Raw genomic sequence first — 25570 nt, 5'->3', positions numbered from 1 at the left:
AAGCAGGCATCCTCATGCTCTAAAAAAGATTCGTAGTTCTTGATTACAAACAGTTATAATAATATTTTGGGGTCACTTATAATGAAACTTCCTACCTTTTATGTTTCGGTCTGTAAAACTCTATTATTTCCATTTTAGGGGTAAGAAAACTTGAGATTACATACATGACTTTTAGTCATGACCTTCTTTGCTAAGTGACAAGTCTTTGGATTCCTCAATCAATCTTTGCTCCGTATCAGCTGCCTCCTCTACCATAGCAATTGATATTAGGTTGGTGGAAAAGAAATTAAGTTTAAAAAGTTAAAAATAATTGCAAAAACCGCAACTACTTTTGCACCAACCTAACAGTAGACCTCAAGATCCCCAAAAGCTGGATAATAAGGAAATGATCTAAAGAAATGCCAAATCTGTCTTGAAATATTTAGCATGTGATTTCATGTTCTTAAGGGCATGACTCAAGTGACTAAGTAGACACCGTTTTAACTCCCATTTACATAGGAAACCCAGAGTTTTTAGCCAACCACAGAGCCAATTTCCCATCTTGTTTTAATAAAGAATCCAACATAGTTGATTTAGGATCACTATGTTACTAACTAGGATAATAACAAAAATCTTAACCTTGCAAATAAAATACCTTCAGAATGACTTCTAAGAAGAAACCATTACCATTTCCTTAGTAGCTTTTCCATTCTTGACTCTAAACTTGTTCACTTCCCTACCACATCTCAGTACTATACTTGAATCAACTCTTCACCAGCTACTATGTACTCGCACCATTTATTTAGTCTTCAGCAGTCTTTTTCTACTGGCTGAGATTAGAATGAAGAGGAAAGACATTACTTTTCACTGACATTCTATAATATTAAACAATACGGAGAATAACTAAAGGTATCCTCTTGCCTCTTTAAAAACTGAAAAACGAGGCCAACAGTGGGCTGCCTCAATTTTTAGGATCAAATAGCAGTGGTAAGAAATTTGAAGATATTTCTGCAAACATCTAAATTTCTTCACTATGCCTTGTTCTCTGTATCTCTTTGTATCAGTTAAACCTTGTGAAATTACTCACTTAAAACAATTTTTATCAAACATATTTACAGTGAGATGATAGGGATGGTTAAAGTTTTCCTGCCTCACCAAGACAACTAAACCTTTAGCGGACTATTTACATGAAGGTAGAATTATATTAGGTTGGTGCAAAAGTAACTGTGGTTTAAAAGGTTAAAAATAATTGTAAATTATTAAAAATAATTAGCTGACTTCATTCCTTTACCTAATTCCCTTCGCAAAATCGATCAACTCAGACCAAATATTTCTCTTCTGCCTAATATTCCCACATCAAGAGAATTACTTTTATTTCAAAAGCAAGCACTGTCTAATTATAACTTTATGTATATATTTATATAGGTACATATATATATGTAACATACATACTCATGATTAAAATACTGGAATTCTAAGATGAGAAACAGCAAATAAAAATATCGATTTCTCATCATGTCCACTGTATGAATATTCTCAAACACTTACATATAATGCATAATTTAAAACGAAGAAAATCAAATATACTTAATGTTTCCTTAACATTCACTAAGACTAGTATCAGAACACCAATGTGATACTAATATATATTTTGTGCATAGCATACCATTCCACAATAACTAATTCCTACACCGGGTCTAAATCCATCTTTCAAACCCATCCATAACCTACATCCCTACCCACGTGTTCCAATTTTATTTCTCGTGACTCTCCGATAAAAACTAATGCAGTTCTGAAGGCACAAGAGGAAATCATAACCATTATTCCAACCTCCTTGCCTTTCAGAACTTTATTACGATCCCCAATCTTTAACACTAACTCCTAGAGCAAATTGATTCATTATTTATGCTGACTGTATCCTATTTTGTATTAGTTGGTTTGCTTAAAGGTGACTACAGGATTTAAGGTTTGGGATCATTTTTTATACTTTTGTTGTAATCCCACACAATGCAAAGTCAAGTGGCAAATATGCAATAGGGAAATAATAAAGAAAACATGGAATGGCAAATTAAGTTCCATTCCATCATTAGGAAAATCAGTTATCTTTTATTTGGCACACAAATTACAACAAACAAACACAAAAATCTGACTTGTCAAGAAAAGCCATTAGTCCGGAAAGTACTAGTCATGTCCCCATATGCCCTAATGATATATAAACTGATTCTGTGAAATTAAGAGAAATGGCACCTTATCTAGTTTACCTGACGATTTGCGAGCAGGAATTTTTCATTATGTTTTGGCAGAAATAGGGGACTTTATTTAAAAACGTTTGTTGTTCATTACTACAAAAGGGAAATTTCATTACTACAAAACAGAAAAAGAAAATGGTTCTCACTGGACAGCTTTTTACCAGAATAGGTAAAGCAAAACACCTTTAACATACCTGTCATAATAATCCCGTTGAAAGTCATAGTCCAAGTCAAAAGAGGAGCTGAAAAATAAATACCGAAGAGTATTAATTTGGAGCTGTTAATGTAAATTCACTACAGCAGATGGGGGAAAAAACCCCAAAACCCATGCCAAATCAACCACAAAATATATCGATAGGTTAGCATGGAATAATCCCCAATCATTCAAACAACAGATCACTAAATTTCAAACACGTCAGGCCACTGAACATGCAATGGCCAAATTACAATTTTAGGCAAAAGTTTGCAAAAATTTCAACATACAACATAATAGCTAAAATAAGAGCACTGAATATTATAACAGTAAACTAAACATTCTTATACCATCCTCCCCTTCCTTTTCTTAATCCCCAGCTTCTTAGAAGCGCAACAGCTCTTGAATGATTTAAATTTATGCTATAAATACCCAACTGTTCTTTAATAGGAAAAATCTCAGGGAATTCTAATAATTCTCTGGGAAATGGGAGAAAAGGAGGTATATTAATACAAAATTAATAAAGCTTTACTCTTACACAGATAAAACATACTACAGTTAACCCTCCCCACATCCAGAAAACAGATAGAGAAGATGCCCACTGATGGACACAATGCAGTTATAAATAATAAAGTTCCGGACCTGAGTAGAGGGGACGGAGAAGGGTGTTCTGGTACTGACCCGTACATCTCCGCTGCAGATCGTTTCACACCTGCTTTTCCTCGGTTCACTTTTGGCTCTGCAGCCAGATTAATATCTGAAAAAACAAAAACAAAAATTTTTATGACAACTCTGTTGGGGGTGAATCTCAAACTACAGCTTTTAAAAGTGTACATAGTCATATAAATCAACAAAGGTCAAACACTGTATCTCATCTTTCCTTGTCATATAAAAATGCTCAAGAATTTCTGTACAGCTGACTTTCTTTTATTCCTTTACCCTGTTCTGTACCAAAGAAGTGTTCATTGTATATGAAACATCAGGTTTGTCTTTGGTACCTTCTCTCTCCTACTTCAATGAAACTCTTATCATTCAAAGGACCCACTCTGCTCATTCAGTTACTATCGTAGGAGAAAAGTATCAATGACTAATGGTTCCCTTTCCAGGAATGATTCTGTACATTTTAAATTAGCACAAATATATCAAAGATACACAAATACACGACAATTTATTAATTAATAGGGTTGACGTTCCCCCTTACATATAGGATCAGCTGTAAAGTTGCACCAAAAAATGCTTGTTAAAGACTATGCAGCCGGTGAATTGCTTAAGTAAACAACCTTTACATGCCGAACATAAACTCACACCAAGAAAAGGGACATAAAGGAGCAAAACCCTGGTTTCCATATATAACATGATATTTTAAATACCTATTCCAGTGGCCAGCTACTTAACCTGCCACCCAATGCCTACCAAACAAGACTCCATGTTCTCTCTTGTAAAAAAAAAAGGAGCCAATTTGTCAAAAACCAATTAGCCAAAGGCTAGCTCTCTAAAACTCAGTTCATCAGATGACCAATTGAAAAACAGGCTTTTAGTACATGGTCTATTTGCTAAACCCCACTATATTTATGAATAATCATCAGAGTCCTGGGTTCCTGGGTTCACTAAACTCATTTCTAATACTTAACATACATATAATGTTTATGTTTATAACAACCTTGCTTGTACAGTTTTGACTTTGGAATCATATAAACTTTGATATAGTTTAGTTCCATTTTATTTTATTTTAAAATTGCTTTTTAAAAATTTTAATTCTATCTTTAGTTTTATAAAAGTGGATTATAGAACCTTATTAAAGAAGTAGTTCATGTGATTCTAAATTATAGTACTGAGTTCAATACTCAGATTATGTATTAATAAAATTACATTTACTAATCTTAATTTTAGTAAAAATACTGGTATGGTTATTTTCAAACTATGGCACAAAATGCACATAAAATTGTTTTCTTTTGTTAAAAAAGTGTCCCTACTGCCCACTGAAACTAAACAGAAGCAATTAAAACACTCCAGGGAAGGTCGGTTAGCTCAGTTGCTTAGAGCACAGTGCTCTTAACAACGTTGCCGGTTCGATCCCCACATGGGTCAATGTGAGGTGCGCCCTCCACAACTAGATTGAAACAACTACTTGACTTGGAGCTGATAGGTCCTGGAAAAACACACTTAAATAAAAAAGTTTTAAAAAATAATAATAATAATAAACACTCCAGATACACAGATAGTGGTTTCTAAGTAATTCCCATTAAAAGGAGCCAAGGCTTTTAGGAAAAAAGTGCAAATTCCAAGATTAGGTCAAGATATATACCAGATGACCCGTACTATCTTGTGGTGCATAAAGCAAGGAAGCAATGCATTACATTATGAAGGTCTCAAGGCACAGAAACCAAGTTGAAGGTGATCCACTGGTCAAAGATAAAATATTATGAACTCTAAGAATTATTTCCAACGGACTAAAAACACACCAATTTAAAATAAAGCAATGATTATATTTAAAGGTTGACACGGTATCAACTATTTATACCAAACTTTGAAAAAGATTTATCCTGCCTTTTCAGTGTGAACAGTATTGCAGAAAAACCACGTATTAAGGAGCTCTCTGTGCATTTTAGAAAAATTAGTTATGTGCAGAAGAAATTAGAAAACCCACTCTTTTGCAACCCCTAATGAATTATCTAAGCAACAATCATCAGTGGATTTTTCACCATAAGGTGAAAAATTGATGGTGAACTTGATCACACACAGAAGGATCAGGATATAAAACTTAAACCCACAAATTATTCTTAGTATCATTAAAAATGGGACAACCATTAGGCCATCTGATGTGGTAACAGTATGAAGTACATAACACAATCCATGAAATATTTTCACCAAAATAAATAGAATCTGAATTGAATCAAGCCTTTAGATCTACACAGTCCCAGATGGTAAGCTGCTAGCCAAAAGTGGCTATTGAGCATTTTAAATGAATTGGGTCTGAATTCAGATGTGTTTTAAGTGAAGAATACACACTAGACATCAAAGATTTTGTATGGGAAAAAAACAAAATACCCTGATACTTTTATATGATTACATATTGAAATGGCAATATTTTGGGTATATAGGGTTAGATAAAATATATTAAAATTAATTTCAGCTGTTTCTTTTTACTTCTTTTAATACGGCTATTCACAAATTTAAATCACACACATGGTTCATATTCTATTTCTGTTGGACAGCACTGCTCCAGGTCATTACACAAAATAGGGAGTAGAAAAGAACAAATGATACAAGGAAGCAATCAGTACAGAGTGGGAAAATACTAGAGATTTCTCCAACAAATTAAACGTGATGAATTTTTTAAATGGGAAAGGGATGGAGATACCCAGATTTAAAGACATGTAATCACATACATATGTGAACATGGACTGAATTCTGATTAAAAGTCCTTTGTCTGCTAGATATACATGGAAGTCTTAAAAATACTCAGCAAAAAGGTAAAAAACAAGAACAACACTGACAGATAAAAAATAAAATTAGTCGGGGCTGGCCCGGTGGCTCAGGAGGTTAGAGCTCCATGCTCCTAACTCCGAAGGATGCCAGTTTGATTCCCACATGGGCCAGTGGGCTCTCAACCACAAGGTTGCCGGTTCGACTCCCACAAGGGATGGTGGGCTGCGCCCCTTGCAACTAGCAATGGCAACTGTACCTGGAGCTGAGCTGCGCCATCCACAACTAACACTGAAAGGACAATAACTTGAAGCTGAACGGCACCCTCCACAACTAAGACTGAAAGGACCACAACCTGACTTGGAAAAAAGTCCTGGAAGTACACACTGTTCCCCAATAAAGTCCTGTCTCCTTCCTCAATAAAATCTTAAAAAAAAACACACACAAAAAAAACTGTAATACAAATTCCTGAAAATGTTGAAAACAAAAATTTAAGCCACCACAGGAATATTCGAAAAACTAAAAAAAAAATCTCATTCAATTATGAAATGCTTATAATTAGTTAAACTGGTAAATACAACGTATCATCAATGGAACTAGCCATTCTTGGCACAAGACATCTGTGTGCTTTTTCTTTTTTATTCATAAAAAAGTACAAAGCAATGGACTTGTCTTACAAACCCTTCAGCTTCCATTAATATTCACCTCCCAGAAAATATAACCTTATCAAATTACATGACTGACAGCAAATCCTATAAACTGATAATTAGAAATCCTATAAACTGATAACAACTGTCAAGGAAATGACATTCTACAGTCATTAGGAACATACTGATGAGTTCTAACAGTCTTAATATATAACATGTAATGAGATCTTCTCAAGTTTATCTTCTCAAGAATATAAACCATTATCTGAGTGGTGCTCAGATCTCATTTCTCAACATTTAACATGCTAGATCACAGAGAAGACTCCTATTAGGAAAATTAGTATCTAAAACAACATAACCAGAGTTTATGCTGCTAAAAACAGATGTAACAATAAGTACCTTTTATTAAGTAACATGCTGGACTTCTACTAGAAGCTTTTCATGAATCATCTCAATTAATCTTCAATTTATCTCAATTCTCTGGATATCCCAAAGTACTATTACTTCACATAAGAATAAGTAACGGAGGTACTATTACCTCCATTTGAACATGAGAAAATTTAAGGCTCAGTCAAGCTACATAAGCTGTCCAACAAACAGCTGTGAAGCCCCAACGCAGAGCCAAGCAATGACTTCAGAGCTCATGAGTGACTAAGCCATGCTGTCTTCCCCTAGTGTAAGCAGTAGGCACAACCATTTAGGCAATAAGTGTACCTTATGAAATATTCCTACCTCCCCTACCTTACTCAAGGCTGCCAAGTGTGGGTTATCTAGTCTCAACCACACAAAGCAGCATAACAAGTAACATCCTTATTTGGCCTATTATACCTATAAACCCAACATATTTTTATTAGGCTAAAATCAGTCATATCCAGAAAATCTAAGACTATCAGCTTCATGGAGAGGAGAAAGACGAACAGAAAAATTCTCATATTTGAATCATGTAATCAATGAAAAAATTAAATCAACCCAGACCTTACCTAAAACCTGGCCAGCAATCATTCTGCCATCCTCTCCTGCCACAGCAGCCCGGGCATTTCTCTCATTAACATACTGAACAAAGGCAAAGCCCTTATGAACAGAGCAACCCACAATTTTGCCATATTTTGAGAAGATTGCCTCCACATCAGATTTCTTGACCACAAGAGTATTGAGATTTCCAATGAATACACGGGAGTTCATGGAGCGAGGATCTGTCTTGTTGGTAACATTGCTGGCCATTGTCTTTGATGATAAGGTTCCTCACAAAGCCAAAAAACTGCAAGGAAAAAAAAACCGCATTTAGGTGAAAAAATGGTAAAGACAAATATTCCTTGATAAAACTTCTACTCTTATTTTGAACCACTATGACTACATAAAATGGTGGTATCAGTCAACTTAAGCAGATCTCATGGCATTAGAACCCCTAAATATATCCTTATAGAAATTCAACTTCTTCTCTATTCCAACAGCACTAGACTATCATTTCAATGGAGGGGGAAAAAACAATCTTCACACTATTGGCAACACAATCTTCTTGGACATGTTTAAGTGACCCCTCTGTTTTAATGTCCTCAAGCAAATTAGAAACCCCTAAGCTCTCCACCACCAATTTCTTATTTTTCACCTTCCCAGCTGTGCGAATCTAACCATTGGTTGTTATCAATTTCACCTTCTTGCATACTGCTTTTACTACAATGAGTCTCACTCATTTCCCCAGATATTAAAAACTCCAAACTCTAAAAAAAATAAAAATAAAAAACCCACTCCGAATTCTGCCAACAATGGGGGCAGCCAGTTTGCTCAGTGGTTAGAGCGCAGTGCTCATAACACCAGGGTCTCCAGTTCGAGTCCCACAATGGCTAGTGAGCTGTGCCCTCCACAACTAGATTGAACACAATTACTTGAGCTTGGAGCTGAACCACTGGTGGGTTGGCGGCCAGCCGACTCAGTGGTTAGAGCGCAGTGCTCATAACACCAAGGTCACTGGTTTGATTCCCACATGGGCCAGTGAGAAACAAGTGCTTGACCTGGAGCTGAGGCGCCGGTGGGTGGGCCGGTTGGCTCAGTTGGTTAGAGCGCAGTGCTCATAACACCAAGGTCGCCAGCATGATTCCCACATGGGGCATTGAGCTGCGCCCTCCACAACTAGACTGAATACAACGACTTGACCTGGAGCTCAGCTACACCGCCCCCGCCCCCCCAACTAGATTGAAAAAAAACGACTTGACTTGGAGCTGATGGGTCCTGGAAAAAGCTTCCCAATTAAAAAAAGAAAAATTCTGCCCACAAACCATTCTTTTAGCTAGATTAATGTGGACAACTAATACTCTGCCCTTCAAGTATAATTAACCTCATTATACAAAGGCAATAAATAAAACCATTCTCTCTAGAAATATGTATTTCCAGGTACTTCAATGGATTTATAATATGCCAGGTATTTTAAGTATAACACCATCTTTTTATAGAATGCAATGACTCTTTACTTCCTTTTTATGTGATAACCCACAAAATATAGCTGGGACATTTAATAATACTGGATGGTGATGATGATAAAACTACAAGGTAGAACACTGCATGAATCAAAGGAGGACCATATGAACTTTCCTCAGACTATTATTTCAAAACAAAAATGATCTTTATGTATGTTAGAGAAGCTCAATCTATTATAATTGCATGAAGATTCACAATGTCTTAGGTCTTTTTAAAGTGAAAATGTTTTGACATTAAATAAGTTTTTTAAATCATCCTGCTGACCCTTATCATTCCAAGCACCAAATTTAAACAGTTACTATGATGTACCTACCTTAGGTTTACAGTAATATTCTTAAGATTAACTTATCTCCCATTCATCCCTTTGAAAGGTACTGAAGAACCTCATATCAAAAGATACCAGCTTCTATTGTGTTATTTTTCCAATAGAACCATGACAGACTATGTAAAAATGTCATATATACATATATGTAATAAAACATGTAGTATACATCAGTTAAATATGACCACTAACATTCTGACCCTTAAAATGCCTAGTCGGTTTCATAAGCAGTACCAATTTTAAAGATATTAACTGCTTTTCACTCCTAGCCTTTCTGAAATTCATAACAATCTGTCTTTATTGTATTTTGGTTTCTAAATTATCTTTACTAACAGTTCTTAATCATATTTTTTAAAGTAAGCAATGAAAATTTACCAAATAGCAGCCACTGAGAATCACCAAGTCTTTCAACTGTTAAGTGTGAATGCCAGAAATCCTTAGAACACCGAAAGGAATTAAAATAATAAACCTACTAAGAGGCCTAATCGGTTTCAAGTAGTACTGCTGAGTATTAAGGTTTGCTATTATTATAAATGTGGACATAAGCCAGTTTTCAGCAAGTGTTTCTCACCAACAATTAATATCAATAACAATTAAATATAGGTAAAATCTTCCTGGGTTTAATAAGAAATTACCTGTGGGGGAAACACGGTGGTTCTACATGCCACCAGCATACTGACTATGGGGTGAAAACACAAAATAAGACATGAATGTTCCTTTCCTGTATATTCCTTTAAACAACAGAACAGAAATGGATTTTAAATTACTTTTTTTCAATTTGCATAAGGATGATATGTATCTAATACCATCAAGATATACAGAATTCATTATATACAAAGAATTCTTTAGGGTATTAGTAGGGCTTAATTTTCTCAAGGAACCCCATTTGAAAAAGACTGGCAAAGAAACATCTAGGTATACAAATAATAAGGTGCTGAAAATAGTTGTCACTTTGAGTTTAAAGAAGTGATTTTATTTCTCATTTTATTTGATTATGTGTGGTTTTAAAATTTGATACAAAAATCACGATTGTTAACGGTTAAAATAACATAATCATCGCAGCTCCAAAAGCTTGGCTAAGATAAATGGAATAGCTTTCAATGCTCATACTTTAAGGATTTAACTAAGGAATAAGCAACAGTAAAAACAGGTGAACCCACAAAGAACCATTAATCCCATTCCTAGGAACACATCCTCCTAAAGAATTAACAAACAGTAACTACAAATTAATCCATATTTTCATGAAACATTTCCTGAGTGTCTGCTAAGTACTAGGCACCAGGGCTACTTAAAGGAACAGATGTGATTCTAAATGGTACTACTATTTGAATCCTTGCATAAAAGCAACTAGGTAATAAAGCCAAAAACCCATGGACAGCATTTTCAACAAAACTTGGTGTCAAGGTATCCCAATCAAAACTCCCAAAATGCATGTTGGTTAAGGGCAAGCCACCATCTAACATGGATAGTATCACTGAGAAAGAAGCAACTGGGAGTCTAAATGATCTATAAATTAAAGAATCCCAAAATATCCAGCTAGTATTAACTGGAAAGCAAAGAACCAACTTTAAGAAAAGCAGCTGAACTGAAACAGGAAAGGTTTTGCCTGCTCCAACAGTGAGTAGTACGAGGTACTGTATTTAATAAAAAGGTCTGAAGGGTCTAGAGCAGCGTCTCTATAAAATCTCAAAACTCAGAAAGCCCCATGTGCACTATTCCATCCTCAGTCTCTTTCCCCCAAAAGCTACTCCACAGTAATCACTTTCCTTTTAAAATAATTCCATTATCTAAATGTGTATTCCTAGACAGTCTAGTCTTACCCACTAAAACAAATTTGATGTCTTTGAAGGTTTTTAGATAAGTTCCCCTTCTATCCCTGTAACTTAAATTGTGTTAAAGAATCCAGGGCATTTCACCAGCCGTTTCCCAGTCTGGATTTGTTTTTCTTTCTTAAAGAGAGCAAAGCTCACTGTGGCCCATGCAGGGATCGAACCGGCAACCTGGGTTGTTATAAGCACCATGCTCTAACCAAACTGAGATAACCGACAGTCTGGATTTTCTGAAATTTCATACTCAGAACAATTCCATCTATTCTTCTGTTCTCTGTATTTCCTGAAATTGGAAACTGGGCCAAAGGCTTGATTAGACTCATGCATGACCCTTTTCCAAGACTATGGGTAGGTAGGTGGCATTGTCTTTTCTGCGATGTTATTAATGTTTAAATTCTACCTCACTTCTATAGTGTTCCAAGCTTATCGTTAATATATTACTTAGAACTCATAAGAACAGTTTCTCAGTTTTTGCATGTTTATAGTTTCCCTGTGCCCTTCATATTTATTTGTAAGTCAGCTTTGCTGGGTATAAAATCATCGGATCACACGTTCTTTCCTTGTATGCTATGCCACTTACTTTTGGACTGTCACAGGATCATTCCAAAGTGTAAACCTTGCTGGCAAAGCTCTATTTTTCCCAACTTGAGTAGTAGTTACAAGGGCTTTTGCTTTCTATCTCATTAGTGTTTTTTTGGAAGACCAATATAAATTGAACAGGTCTAAATGAGTGTATTTGAGTTTCATGGGTCATAAACATTTACACTTGAAAATAACCTACCCTCACAGGACAGGCAAATTTCTCTTAACTTTTTAAAGGTAAGTACTAGGGAAGAAGAAATGAGAGGGTTGCTGACCAGCTTAAAAATCCAATCCAAATGGTCTAGTCTTAAAGAAATACATCAGATTTCAAGTGTAAAAATTGCAAAAAGTGTGCTTGCTTCGGCAGCACATATACTAAAAAAAATTGCAAAAAGAATGGGTCGATTTTTGCTTTTAACCTTACACAGATCTGTGGCATTGTTATAGTCTACACGCATTTTTTTTTAAATGGATCTTTAACAACTCAGTATTCAAATTATCAGCAATTGCAGCCTTTAGAAAATGTGTAATCACTTTAAGTGCTGTAGAAATTATGAAAAAAAATGTTTAAGTCAAAAAGCTGTATACACATTTATCTAATACATAACAGGAGTTATACATAAACTACACAGTATATACATATATAGTGTATGTGTTTAGGAAAGATAGGGCAGAAATATTTTAAAACATTGTGTGGGTAATCTGCTTTTGGTTAATATCAATTAATAATGCAGGTCTTAAAAATTTGTTAAATAAAACCATTCAAATGTGCTAATATATGTTCTAAGAGCCTAATAATGCTGTTAAATAAATGATGTTTATCTCCATGAATTAGTTTTAACTTTAATAATATAGTCTAGGCCAGCCGGGTAGCTCAGTTGGTTAGAGTGCAGGGCTCATAACACCAAGGTTGCTGGTTCGATTCCCACATGGGCCAGTGAGCTGCGCCCTCCACAACTAGATTGAAAACAACGACTTGACTTCAAACTGAGCTGCGCCCTCTACAACTAGACTGAAAAACAATGACTTGACTTGGAGCTGATGGGTCCTGGAAAAACATACTGTTCCCCAATATTCTCCAATAAAAATTTTTTTTAAAATTAAATTGGGAAATTTTATTTAAAAAAAAAAAATTTAGTCTAGTATCGTGAAGGAGAATAATTCATGAAGCTCCAGTTTATATAAATCCCAACGTCTTCCAATTTTTGAAAATCACAAGTTTCTGGCACATCCTAAATACTCCATAATTCCTCAAAGATCAAAAGTTGGGTGGCTGGTTAGTTCAGTTGGTTAGAGTGTGGTACTAATAACACCAAGGCTGCCAGTTCGATCCCCACATGGGCCCACTGTGAGCTACGCCCTCCACAACTAGACTGAAACAACTACTTGACTTGGAACTAATGGGTCCTGGAAAAACACACTTAAATAAATACAAGTTTAAAAAAAAAAAAAGAAATGAGAACTTAAACAAAATAATACTCCTAAAATTGGGTTCAGAGTAAAGCCAACAGGGAAAAGATTTTTTTTTTGTAAAGAGGATAGTTTATTAAAAGCAAAGGATCAGAACTCCCGAGTGGGAGGGAGGGGGTCGCGAATGCGGGTTCCCCAGATTTCTTAAATTATTATGTTCCCAGGCTACTCTGAATCCTGCTTAACTCACTAGTGGAGATCTAGTGGATCTGGTTTCCGGACAAACAGAATTCTACCAGAGTAACAGAAAAAGACCAAATATTTTCCTACAGCTTATTGGGTGGCAGCACTCAAGTCTCTACTGTATGGGTGCATATGCTTGCATGTTTCTGTATAAATGTCTTTCATCCCAGGTTATTTCCATGATTTTTATCATCAAAGGATCACTAAGGCTTGTGTTACCTGGTAAGTAAATGTCAAAACCAGGAATACTGAGTTACTTTTGTTTCCTTTCACCAAAGGATCTACGTGTCTGTTTAATCATATGCTTTATGCTGAAGCAATAAAAGCAACAAGATTTTGGTGGCAGTGTGAAAGAAAAGCAATGCTGAAGATTTGTGGATACAGAAATGTGTTTCTACTTCTGCCACCCTGGTCACACATATCTTAAAACCAAATAAAATCTGCATCTGGTTGGGATGCAAGTACACTGTCAATTTTATTTCCATCTGTTAATTTTACTCGTAAAGTCTGAGCTATCATGACTGCCCTCTTAAGAGAGGCAAACCTACAGTGGATTGTCAATCTAGATAAATATCTGGGGATGTTTATACCACGTTTTCCCGAATACAAGACCTAGCGGGACAATCAGCTCTAATGTGTCTTTCAGAGCAAAAATCAGTAAGACCCAGTATTATACATTATATTGTATTATATGACTATACTATGTTATATAAGACCAGGTCTCACACTAAAATAAGACTGGGTCTTATATTAATTTTTGCTCCAAAAGATGCATTAGAGTCGACTGTCCTGCTAGGTCTCATTTTCAGGGAAACATGGTAACTAGTCCATTTCTTAAGTTCACATTAAATCTCAAGAAAATTCTGCTGGGAAGAAGTATAGCAAGGTAGAAATGGCAGACTTCACTAATTATGAGAAATACAAGGTTCAAATGGTCCAAAAACACAGGTTATGAAGGCCCTGGAATTTGCTGGGAGCTGGGCCAAAATCAAATTTACAGTGGAATCAAGCCTTCAGCTCTCTTGCCTGTATGTCCTGGCCCCTAAAACCCCACCTTTAATGGAAAGGAATCGAGGGGAGAGAAGACAAATATTTTACAAAATAGTGCCATGCAGACTGCGCTCAGTATATCTAGGCAAATTACTGCCAAAAAAGGGGAGGGGGCAGAAGGTAAGTAAACAAGCCACAAGATGATTCTACTGGACATTTCAGTAGGCTAATCACATTATACGTATGTATGCATATCACATCTGTTTATCCAAAAAGAAATCAAAGATGGTACCAAGTATAGCTTATCGGATGTCAAATCATACTAAGAACGGGCTAGAAAATTCAGAGGCCGACCTTAGAATTGTCTTTATTATAATCCCTAAAACCCTAAGGTAGCCTCTACGTTCAATTAAAATTGGATACAACTATCATGCCTAATCTGTTTCCCATCCTTCTTTAAGGAATTTTAAAGACAAAAATGTCACTAGATGGCAGCAATGAGTTGGCAATTTCATAAAATGACAATCTTGAATCCAAAGGTTTTCTATTTCAGTCTTTCACAATTTCTTGTCAAGTTTCTCAGTATCTTTTTGATACTATGACCTCAAGGTAGACTATCGTGTGAAAACTACAAAGCATGAGAAAATAGTACATGGTAGTATTGTAAAGACATTTTCAGGCCGTGAATTAACAAAGTTGGCCACTTTTAGAACTATGCTAATTGCTTATTCTAACTATTAAAACTATGACAAGACTCAAGGTATTGTAAATATGGGGAAATGAGTAATTCAACAAAAGGTACAGTGTAGCCATCTAAAAACAAAAACTAGGGACCAAACTCACTCTGTACACAATAAATTATAGATGGATAAAAACTTAAATGTAGAGGGACAACCCAGATGGTGCAGTAGGTAAACAGTTTACCTTCTCTCACAACCATATCAAAATTACAACTAATCTACACCACCACCATTATTGAGAACAGACTGAAGCCTTTCAAATGACTTGCAGAAGCCACCTACAGACTGGTAGGAAGGTCAGAGACCCAGATCAGGCTGGTCCCACTCACGTATGACCATTAAAGATCAGGAAGGATATTTCAGCTGTGCAGACCACCATTCCCCCAACCCCTAAAGGAGCGAGAGATTCCAGCCCAGGGTTTCCAATGCTGGGGAGAGAAGTACCCCTAATTTTTAATTAGGAAAACCAGCGGAGATTGTGACTGAGTGCAACTGCACTCACAGGTGCTCCTCTTAAAGGGACTGCGCGCAGACTTACACACTAACGGAAAAACTTGCTGAGCTCCAGGGCTGTGGCAGCAGCTGGAAAGGCAGGACCAATGAGGAATTGAGTTATCTGGCTTGGGACAGGGGCTAGAGACGCGGCTTTCTCCTGGATGGGGAGCTGATGGAGGCCACAGTGTTTTTTGTTGAGACCTCCCCCTTCCCTGCTTGTATTGTTCATTCACCCTGCCCTGGTGATTGGACAGCTGGCCCCGCCCAACTTTTGGGCACACCCAGGCCGCTTTCAGTGGCTTTTTTGTGCAGAACGCCTGCCTTGGCTCAAGCTTCACTTTCCTAGGGTCTCTCAAAGGTTTGCGGAACTGAGACAAAGAGCATCTGGCTGAGCAGCCCTAAGCAGGCACTAGCAGCAGCCAGCTTGGTTCGCACCTTGCCCTCTCAAGGTGCTTCCAAGCACAGCACAGGCAGCAGCAGCCATCTGCAGATTTCTTTCTGGCTACTGCTAGGTGGCCCGAGGTGGGGCATGGGCTGTGGCTGAAGGAGACCTACAGCAGATCTGCTCCGAGGTGGTCTTGGGGTTGGCGCCCCCAGTGGCCAGCTTCAAAATGAGCTGGAGCATCACCCAGCAGCCTCCAAGTAGGACACACCCAAGGGGCAGACTGGGCAGGCACCAGAGTCCTGCTGAGGCACATCCTGCTCCATAGGATGAGCCCCTGCACAACTCTTCCACTGTAGTCAAGGCCAGTCCTCACAACCAGTGAGCCCAAGGGTGAGTCCCTCCCACTGATGTGCAATTATCAACCAAGGCTCAATTACAAGAGGGCACACAGAACCCACACAAGGGACACACCTGGAGCGTGTGGCTCAGGTGACCCGAAAGACTGTGCCATTGAACCAACCCCACAACGCACCTACTACATAAGGCCATACCATAGTCAATGGTATTTTTAACAGCTATATTTAAGTTGTCAGAGGGGTAGTAGTTTGCAAGGTGGGTTATCACTTTATGAGGGGTTTAAATGCCTATTACATTGCTCTGAACATTTGTTATAAACATTCTATCAATTTTGATACAGAATGTCATGTAAACACTCAACCCTCCTCCCCGCCCAGTCACAAAACGCCTGCCCAGGGCCTTCTTCCAAAGCAAAAATACCCACTTTTTTGCCTTTCTGGACAAGTTTGAAAAGAAACCAGTCTAACTAAAAATCCCACCAGCCAATAAGTCCCCTCCCTCCCACCCAAGCCACTTTTATTGCTTTTTGGGGAAAAAACAACACCCACAAACAACAACAAAAAACCCACACATAACACACAAACCAACTCACAAACTGCTAACCTGAATACCAGAGAAGACATTCAGTTGAAGGGGTGGGGGGAGCGGGTGACGAGCAGTCTGCAGAGGAAAGGGCAGAGATGCAAGGGCATCACCAAACACCAGCAACAAAAAACTTAAATGTAAAAAAAATTACATAGGCAACTATCAAAACCTAACGACAAAACTCAGTTGTCCCAAAAAGTGTAACAGAAAAAGGCAAAAATCCAAACCAAACAAACATAAAAACCTGTTTCAAGAAAAGGATAGTGGGCCAGCCTGGTGGCTCAGATGGTTGGAGCATCGTGCTCCTAACGCCAAGGTCGCCTGTTTGATTCCCACATAGGCCAGTGACCTGCATCCTCTACAGCTAAGATTGTGAACAATGGCTCTCCTGGAGCTGGGCTGCCGTGAGTAGCCAGAGGTCGTCGTGTGCTGCCAGGAGCGGCTGGTGGCCAGCGTGAGTGGCCGGCAGTCATTGTGAGCAGCCGGCAGCCACTGTGAGCAGCCTACCGACTGCCTCAGCCGGGGGGGAGGGGGGGGAGCGCAAGGCTCATAATACCAGCATGGGTCAGGGATCTGTGTCCTACACAACTAGACTGAGAAACAACAGCTTGAACCGGAGTGTGTGTGGGGCAGTGGGGGCGGGGGGCAGAAGGAGGGGAAAAAAAGAAAAAAGTAAAGAATATTGAAATTAAAAGATTTAAAGATACCACTTTTTTAAACTGTTAGATTGGTGAAAATTACATCAATAGTAATTCAGAAAAATGTCAATGTATGCTAAAAGCACTGAGGAAAAGCTTGTTGGATGGGAAACAAATTATATGGTCTCAAAATATTATCCAACAGATTACCCACTGATCACACAAAGATAAATGCTACGTTTACAATGGAGACATGGAGGTCACCACTTAAACCAAGAAATCGGACATATGTCTCCTGATGTGACAAAATAACATACATCACCCATGCAATATTCTTGGTGAATATCTGACTTGATTATATATACAGAAAAACAATCAGATTTCAAGTTCTTGGGGACATCATACAATTGGTTGGGACTCAAAAAAAGGGGGCCTTTTGTAGATTAACAGAGCAATGTGTGAGACCTTGACTAGATACTGGATTAGGGGAGACCTTTTTGTGTGACAACTAGAGGATTTTAATGATGGACTCTATACAATATTAAATTAGTGTTAATTTGCATTGTTTTGATAATTATTTTGATAATACTGATTACCTTTATTCTTAAGAGATGCAGCCATGTTGAAGTTCCTAAGTCAAGTATCATGCCCGTAACTTTAAAATCATTTAAAAGGGGGGAAAAAAGAATACAGACCTAACATGATAATGTAGACAGTTCCTACCAGAACAGGAAGGCTGAAGCACAGATGGTGTATTTTACATATGTACATATCACCTGTTCATTTTTTAAAAGATCATATTATAGCAAATTGAAAAATGATATATGCCAGGTTACACAATTTAACAAGTTTCCAGAAAATAGCAAAACTACATTTTTGGGGGTCAAATTTGTTAATAAAAGGACAATCCCATAGGGTGCATGCAGGAGGGAACTGACACTTCCACTGCTGTAACTAAGTAAAACCAGTACGTACATGTTTCTGTAGGTTCATTTGAAAATTATTTAAAGTAAGGGCTAAGCAATGGGTAAGTCTATGTATTTGTTATTAATCAAGCAACTGAAGATGTTAAATAAATTTCAAGGCATCCTATGTTTGGCATTGAACAAGAGACTCTGACCATCTATTATAAATTTTGTAAATCCCTGTGACAAAAAATTAGAAAGTCATTTAAAAACATGTTGTAGGGGTGGCCAGTTCGCTCAGCTGGTTAGAGCATGGTACTAGTACAATACCACCAAGGTTGCCAGTTCTATCCCCACATGGGCCATTGTGAATGAATGAGTGAATGAACGAATGAAAATAATTCCTACTATCTTCTATAAAAATAAGAAATTGTCTTACAACAAATACAACTTAATCTGTCAATGTCACTTTGAACACAGTAGTCCAAATTTGGTTGTTCTTGCAAGAATGGAACACACACTGCATGCTGTCCAGAAGCTATTATTTCCACTAACTTTGGCATTGTCAACACATGCAGAATTCACTGTAAAGTAAAACTGCTAATCCCTATTCATTTATTAATATAATGCTAACTTCCTGTATTTAGACAACTTTTCGTTGGGTTTCTTTACATTAAGCATAGAGCTTTCCATTTTATACTACTTCATCCTCTAATACCTAGTTCATATTCCCTGGTTTCAGCCTAAAGAAAAGTTTCATTGTGTGAAATGTTAACAATCTCCCCCAGTTATATAGCTGTCACTGATTTCTTCAATAGACCCTGAGGAGTCTCACCCAAGTCACTTTAAAAAAATGTAATACTGTCGGGGCCGGCCCGGTGGCTCAGGTGGTTAGAGCTCTGTGCTCCTAACTCCGAAGGCTGCCGGTTCGATTCCCATATGGGCCAGCGGGCTCTCAACCACAAGGTTACCAGTTCAATTCCTCGAGTTCCGCAAGGGATGGTGGGCAACGCCCCCTGCAACTAAGATTAAACACGGCACCTTGAGCTGAGCTGCCGTTGAGCTCCCGGTTGGCTCAGTTGGTTGGAGCGCGTCCTCTCAACCATAAGGTTCCCGGTTCGACTCCCACAAGGGATGGTGGGCTGTGCCCCCTGCAACTAGAAATGGCAACTGGACCTGGAGCTGAGCTGCGCCCTCCACAACTAAGACTGAAAGGACAACAACTTGAAGCTGAACAGCACCCTCCACAACTAAGACTGTAAGGACAACAACTTGACTTGGGAAAAAAAAAAAAGAGTCCTGGAAGTACACACTGTTGCCCAATAAAGTCCTGTTAAAAAAAAAAATGTAATACTGTCAATTTTCCTTCAATAGCATAAGATTTTTTTCATGTTATATAATAGTTTTTGAACAATAATTTGTAAAGTCAATCTCAAGTGAGCAGCCCTTGTACACATTTTCTGTACTCTGAAAGCTACCCTGATGTAGCTTTGAGCAAGACCCAGGTTAATATTTTAAAAATTCTAAATCAAAAGTTTCTGGAAAACATATTAAAAAATTAAAGGTAGATACAAAAATGCCTATTCCCACGAATTCATGCCATGTCCATCACGACCAAACTTCATTTAAAATATGACTAACCTTAAGATGAAAAGTTCCTGAACAGAATACAATATATCCCCACACTAAAATACACCATAAGTAAACAAACAAAGAACTGACTAATGTCTGCAATACATTTGTCCATAATAAATCAAGTCTTTAATACTACATATAAAAGTGAAAATACATAAATACATCCTAATGGTTAAGGGCTCAGAGGCTTGAGTCAGACTGACCTGTTTCAATTTCAAGCTCAACCACTCGTGTGCGCACTTCCCTACCAAAAACCAGATTCTTCAACTGTAAAATGAGTATCACTGATATTATCTGCCTCATGGATAGGTCTGAGGCATAAATGAATTAAGATACAGAAAACACTGACATGGTGCCTGAATATCACAAGTGTTGCTGCTACAGCTGCTGCTGCTATTATATCATTTACTATTACTGGTACATACCACAAAAACTGGGCCAGGGACAAAAATCAGGTGATTAATAAATAATATTGAAGCTTTTTAGAGATTTAAAGAAATTCAACATCAGTATAAAGAAAATATAAATTAAGCCAAATAACAATTTCACCTACCAAATAAAAATATTTTCAATTGAAATGGTCGTTTTCATACATTATTTCTGACAGTATGAACTGGTTTATTTTCAGAGGACAACTGGCCTATTTTATTAAAAGGCTTAAGACTGCATATTCTTCAACGCAATAAATAATCTCTTTTGAAAAATCATGTGTAGGAAAAAAGGATGCAGACATATTAACAGTAAAAAATTAGAAAACAAATGCATGACAATGAGACTGGCTAAATGAATTTCAATACATCAAGCCAAGCAGCACTGAATGACGTATTAACATTGAGATGTTTAAGATGTTACAGAGCATACACAAACAGGTTATCTAGATGATTATACACTAAAGTGTTAGAGTCTCCAGAAGTGATAAGGATTGTGAGGTTTCTAAGTATTCTTTTATCCCATTTTTTTAGTAACATATTGCTTTTATAATTTTATGCTACTCTAGAATGTAGTGATTATGATATACAGCTTGGCAAAAAGTCAGTGAAGCTTTTCTATAAACTCCTAAACATAAGCTGGAAAAGTTGAGTACTTCTCTTCCTTAAGAGCAATTCAGAACTATATAAAATCAAGGAAATAGGCATTTCCAAGGCAAAAATTTTCACTGGATATTCTGTTCGGAAATTTGGGGTTATTATTCTCATTCATTGGAAGTCCCAACAGATCTAGTTTCTCTACATTTCTCTTTACATTCTCAAATGTCAATCAGCTGTGCCATTAATTAAATGTTAGCCCTGCTTCTGAGTGTTGCATCATTCTTAAGGGGGAAAAAAACAGCATGCTCATCATACTCGTACTAGAGCAGCTTCTACCCATTAACATTTATCTACTCTCAGAACATTTAAGCCATCTGAAAAAAAAGATTCCTGCAAGTGTCAAACAAGCATTAGAAATATGTAAAAGAATGCTTCTCACAGGGATAAACTAAAAATCAACATTTCAAAATTACTTCAGTAAATCAATAAATCTTGACTGGGAATTGAAACATCAAGGGCACATTCAATATACAATAATAATCAACAAAAAATATACAAAGTACTTATTATTTCTAATATAACTAAAAACCTATGTTAATGTGGATAACAAAATGATTAGTGTATAAACCCCCAGTCAGGAGACAAGCAGTAGTATCTCTGTACTTAACTGATTCATGCTTAAGAATTTAGGGGGTCTTTGTCTTAAATCACCAATTGCTATCATTTATCACCATGGTCACATTATACCAGAAATATGATTTGCCAAAAAGCACAGATCATTCAAAATACACATATTTCAGGATAGTGTGTATTTCTGATTACTTAAATGGCATTACCATTTATCCAGCCTACCTGTTCAAAATATTTGATTTTTTTAATATTTGATTTTTAATTCTATTTGCAATTTGGGGGAAGTTATTAGTTCAAAACTTGCACATAATAGTCATTTTTAAATATTTCAAATTTACATAAAATATGGCTACACTGTGATCAACTCCCCCCCCCACTAAAACATCAAAAACACTCTTGCTAGAAAGTCCACCAAATTTCTAATTCCCAAGGAATAAAAAGGAGTAAAGTGGTACAGAGCAGTGCCTCTCTTTATGTGTACTCGTATGTGCCCATAACAGTTCAAGGGCAAGCTGCGAACTTCTGTCTTTCTATGAAGCTTCAGATGGTGATGATGCTGCTGGAGCACAAACCATATTCTGAATAGCAAGAGTCAACAATAATAGTTATTCACAAGACTTCATTTCCTCACTATCTTGTAGAAAGCTTCAATTGTATCCGTAAGCTCAAACTGAGTTCAAAGTATACTTTTCAAAATATACCAACATCCCTTGGAAATATGTTTGGAAAATCAGGATTTTCAGATTTTACACAATACTGTGCTTTTCTGCTGTAGTACCCTAATGGGACCTGGGGAAGCACCCAGCTATCAAATCAATTAATATTAATATTTCTGCAATAATACATATGCATAGTCACTAAATATAACATACCAGGAACAATTTCATGTCAACTGAGGCCAAGTTTTGTCACCAAGTGTGTCTGTCAAGTTAATGAAAACCTTTCATATATTTTTGAATTTCTGATTTACGAATAAAAGACTTTGGACCAGTGTAACAAAAATTTTCATAAGGAAATAATTTTTAATAAGGAAATGTGACTTAAAGCTACTACAGTTTTCCATCACTCAGCCCTAAACAGTAAGGTATGTAATTTTACCCTAAGTTTGAAAATGTAACAGTAAAATGCATATATAATAGAATCCCATATTTTGTTATCCTGAACTTGATTTTTATCACAAATGAAGATAAACTATGCCAAGATTCTATCTCAATTTTTTAAAACCTTATCTCTAATAAACAACTTCCCAAATTTCAGAAAGGACTAAGCAAAAAAAAAGTAAGCAAAACAACCATCCATGTTACCACTCCCAAAGAAATAAAACACAATTGGGTAATACCTCAATAGCATTATAGGGTCTTCAAATACATTGTTTTTTGTGTGATGACGACTGTGGTTCTTTTTAAGTCCTTATCGTTTACAAATACTAAAATAGACATTAAATATATTAAGGATTCATTTCCAAATAACAAGGAAGAGGATAGATGCAGATATAGATGAAACAAAATTGATTACCCAAGGATTGGTAAAGCATGGACATATTCTCTTTTGTGTGTTTGCAATTCTTGCACAATAAAATTAAGCACCAAATATATGCGTACACATATCTGAAAATAAAAATTCCACATAATCTCCAACTATACACAGAAATACTCAACAAGATAGTAATTTTTCACTTAGCAAATCTATAACTCTATAAATATTCCTATTCTTTCATTTATACTTATTGAAACATGACACTGAAACTCAGTGTCCAAGCCTTAAATATAATACTAGCAAAAGATCCAGGTAATTCACAAAATTAAAAACTAATTAGTAGTCACACTGCCAGTAAGTAGATAAAATGTTATCACCTTTTTGGAAAGCAACCTAGATTGAAAAGTTTTTAAAACATGCATTTTTTTGAACAATTGTATTTCTGGGGATTAATTCTAAAAAAAAAAAAAAATTAATGGTATTTTAGTTTTAAGACCGCTCAATTGTTTATAAACCTGTTTATAAAAGAGAAAAATTGGGCGAAACCCTAAGGACCCAACCATAGACTTTTGGTTAAGTAAAATATTTTATACATATGCAATTAACACCATGAGGCTATTAAAATTTTTAGATCTTTATTTACTAACATCCTATAGTCAAGTAAAAAAAAAATTACTACTTACACGTATGTCATGTATGTTACAATGACTTCTTGAAAAGCCTATTTATGCAAAAGAACCTGGACACACCAAACTTTCATTTTGACTGGTTGAAGTTATGTCTTTGGCAGGATAGGGGTAGGGCTGGTTTGCATTTTCTCAATGTTATATACCGGGGAGCCAAAAACGTGTACACGTGACTTGTATTCATCTTTTGTTATTGGTATATATTGAGTATAACAATTTTAATAGTTTTTTCTTTCTTAAGATGTATATACTTTGGGCACCATTTTTCTGGCACCCTCTGTATATGAGCATACATTGCTTACTTAAATGGATTAAAGGTAAAACGCAGATGGGGTACCTTCTCTTAAAAACCGACATCAATTAAGTCATGTGATTTGTCTGCCATTTTAATTTCAATAAAACTACATCTTAAACGGCACAAATAAATGCATAATTACAACTTAAGAAGCCAACCAATTTTCAAAGACAAAGGAAAACATTTCTTTGGGAAGCACTTTCCTACTTCAATTTCAGCCATAAAGTTTTTTAAGTTAACACCAAAATCACATTTAAAGGATTAATATAAGGAATGATAGTGTGCAATGAATGTTATTTTCAGAATACAGAATTTTAGTTAAAAGGACTAGGGGAAAATTCTTTAACATGTATTCCACTAAACTATTCCTAAATGTTATTCTGCCCTAGCCAGAAAAGCCTAAGACCAGTTTGATTAACTTCCAGAGTTATATTAATTCTAAAATCAACTCAAAAGCCATAGTTAATCTAAATGGGAAATGGGAATATTTCAGACTGGTAAAATTGGTATCAGATTAGGTAGGAAGAAAAGTCAGATGTCCTCTAATCTGTTAATGGCTACCTCTTAGTAATAGCTTCATATTCTCACTGGAGAATAAAAATGTTTAGTTTTTCCAAATTTTGGCCACAGCTCTATCACAGGCAACACGGACGCCTACGCCCTCAAATGCTAACTTGACCCATTTCATCACAGCCAAACCCGTTTTAAGGCTGATTTTTCAACTTATCAAAACTCTTATAAAACTACTCCACAGGCTGTAGTCTTATTATTCATATCCAGACAGTATTAGAAGAGTCGAAATATATCTACAATAAGTTTTATTAAATTAGAAGCCAAATAACATTGTGTTGCTCTTTATAATACTGTCTTTAGGCACATAGAACAAGTTTCCTTCCAAATTCCTAAATCCCTCTCCCTTGCCCAGAGGTGATCAATTTTGATTTGTATGTATCTTTCCAGATATTTCTCTATACCTTTACATAGTAGAAAATAAAGTTCTATAAAGATGAGCTAGTGAAAGAGCTAGAGTACTAAGGGAGGGAAGTGCTTGAAGGGCTGAGGGAAAATATCACTGAGGCAGTGGCTTTTGAGTAAACACCTAAATGAACTGGAGAACCTAACCTTATGAATGTCTGGGGGAAGAAAAATACAAGGAAAGGCTTTGAGGCAGGAACATCTAGGATATTCAAGACACACTAAGAAGTCCAGTGTGGCTGGAGTAGAATGAGGTGTGCTCCAACAATGTTTAAACAAAAAATAATTTACTACAGTAAAAGACACATTGTCATTAAGCCCTCTCGCTTCTAACATTTATCCCATCGTTCTTGCCACTTTCTGAAGCAGTTCTGGAAGTCCTCTTTCATGTCTTCAGT

General features: G+C 36.5%; 1 protein-coding gene across 11 annotated transcripts in view; it reads right to left on the bottom strand.

The window, feature by feature from the left end:
• The window catches only part of HNRNPC (heterogeneous nuclear ribonucleoprotein C), a 50798-nt gene that overhangs the window by 14759 nt on the left and 10469 nt on the right, over positions 1–25570 (bottom strand). For 6 of the 11 annotated variants that reach the window (XM_088797086.1, XM_088797081.1, XM_088797083.1 and 3 more), the window contains 3 exons: positions 7475–7752; positions 3103–3178; positions 2423–2470 (listed from right to left, as the gene is read on the bottom strand). In XM_088797086.1, coding sequence (XP_088653212.1) covers positions 2423–2470; positions 3103–3178; positions 7475–7715 — 365 coding nt within the window. In that variant the 5' untranslated portion in view covers positions 7716–7752. Of the gene's footprint in view, positions 1–2422; positions 2471–3063; positions 3179–7474; positions 7753–25570 lie in introns of all 11 variants that reach the window. The other 5 variants (XM_088797079.1, XM_088797076.1, XM_088797077.1 and 2 more) reach the window with 1 other exon arrangement.

This window comes from Rhinolophus sinicus, chromosome 3 (assembly GCF_057876585.1).
Source record: "Rhinolophus sinicus isolate RSI-liver-muscle chromosome 3, RSI-T2T, whole genome shotgun sequence".
Classification (NCBI taxonomy): Eukaryota; Metazoa; Chordata; class Mammalia; order Chiroptera; family Rhinolophidae; genus Rhinolophus; species Rhinolophus sinicus.
The sequence above is the reverse complement of the archived record's forward strand: the minus strand, read 5'-3'. Positions and strand labels throughout refer to the sequence as shown.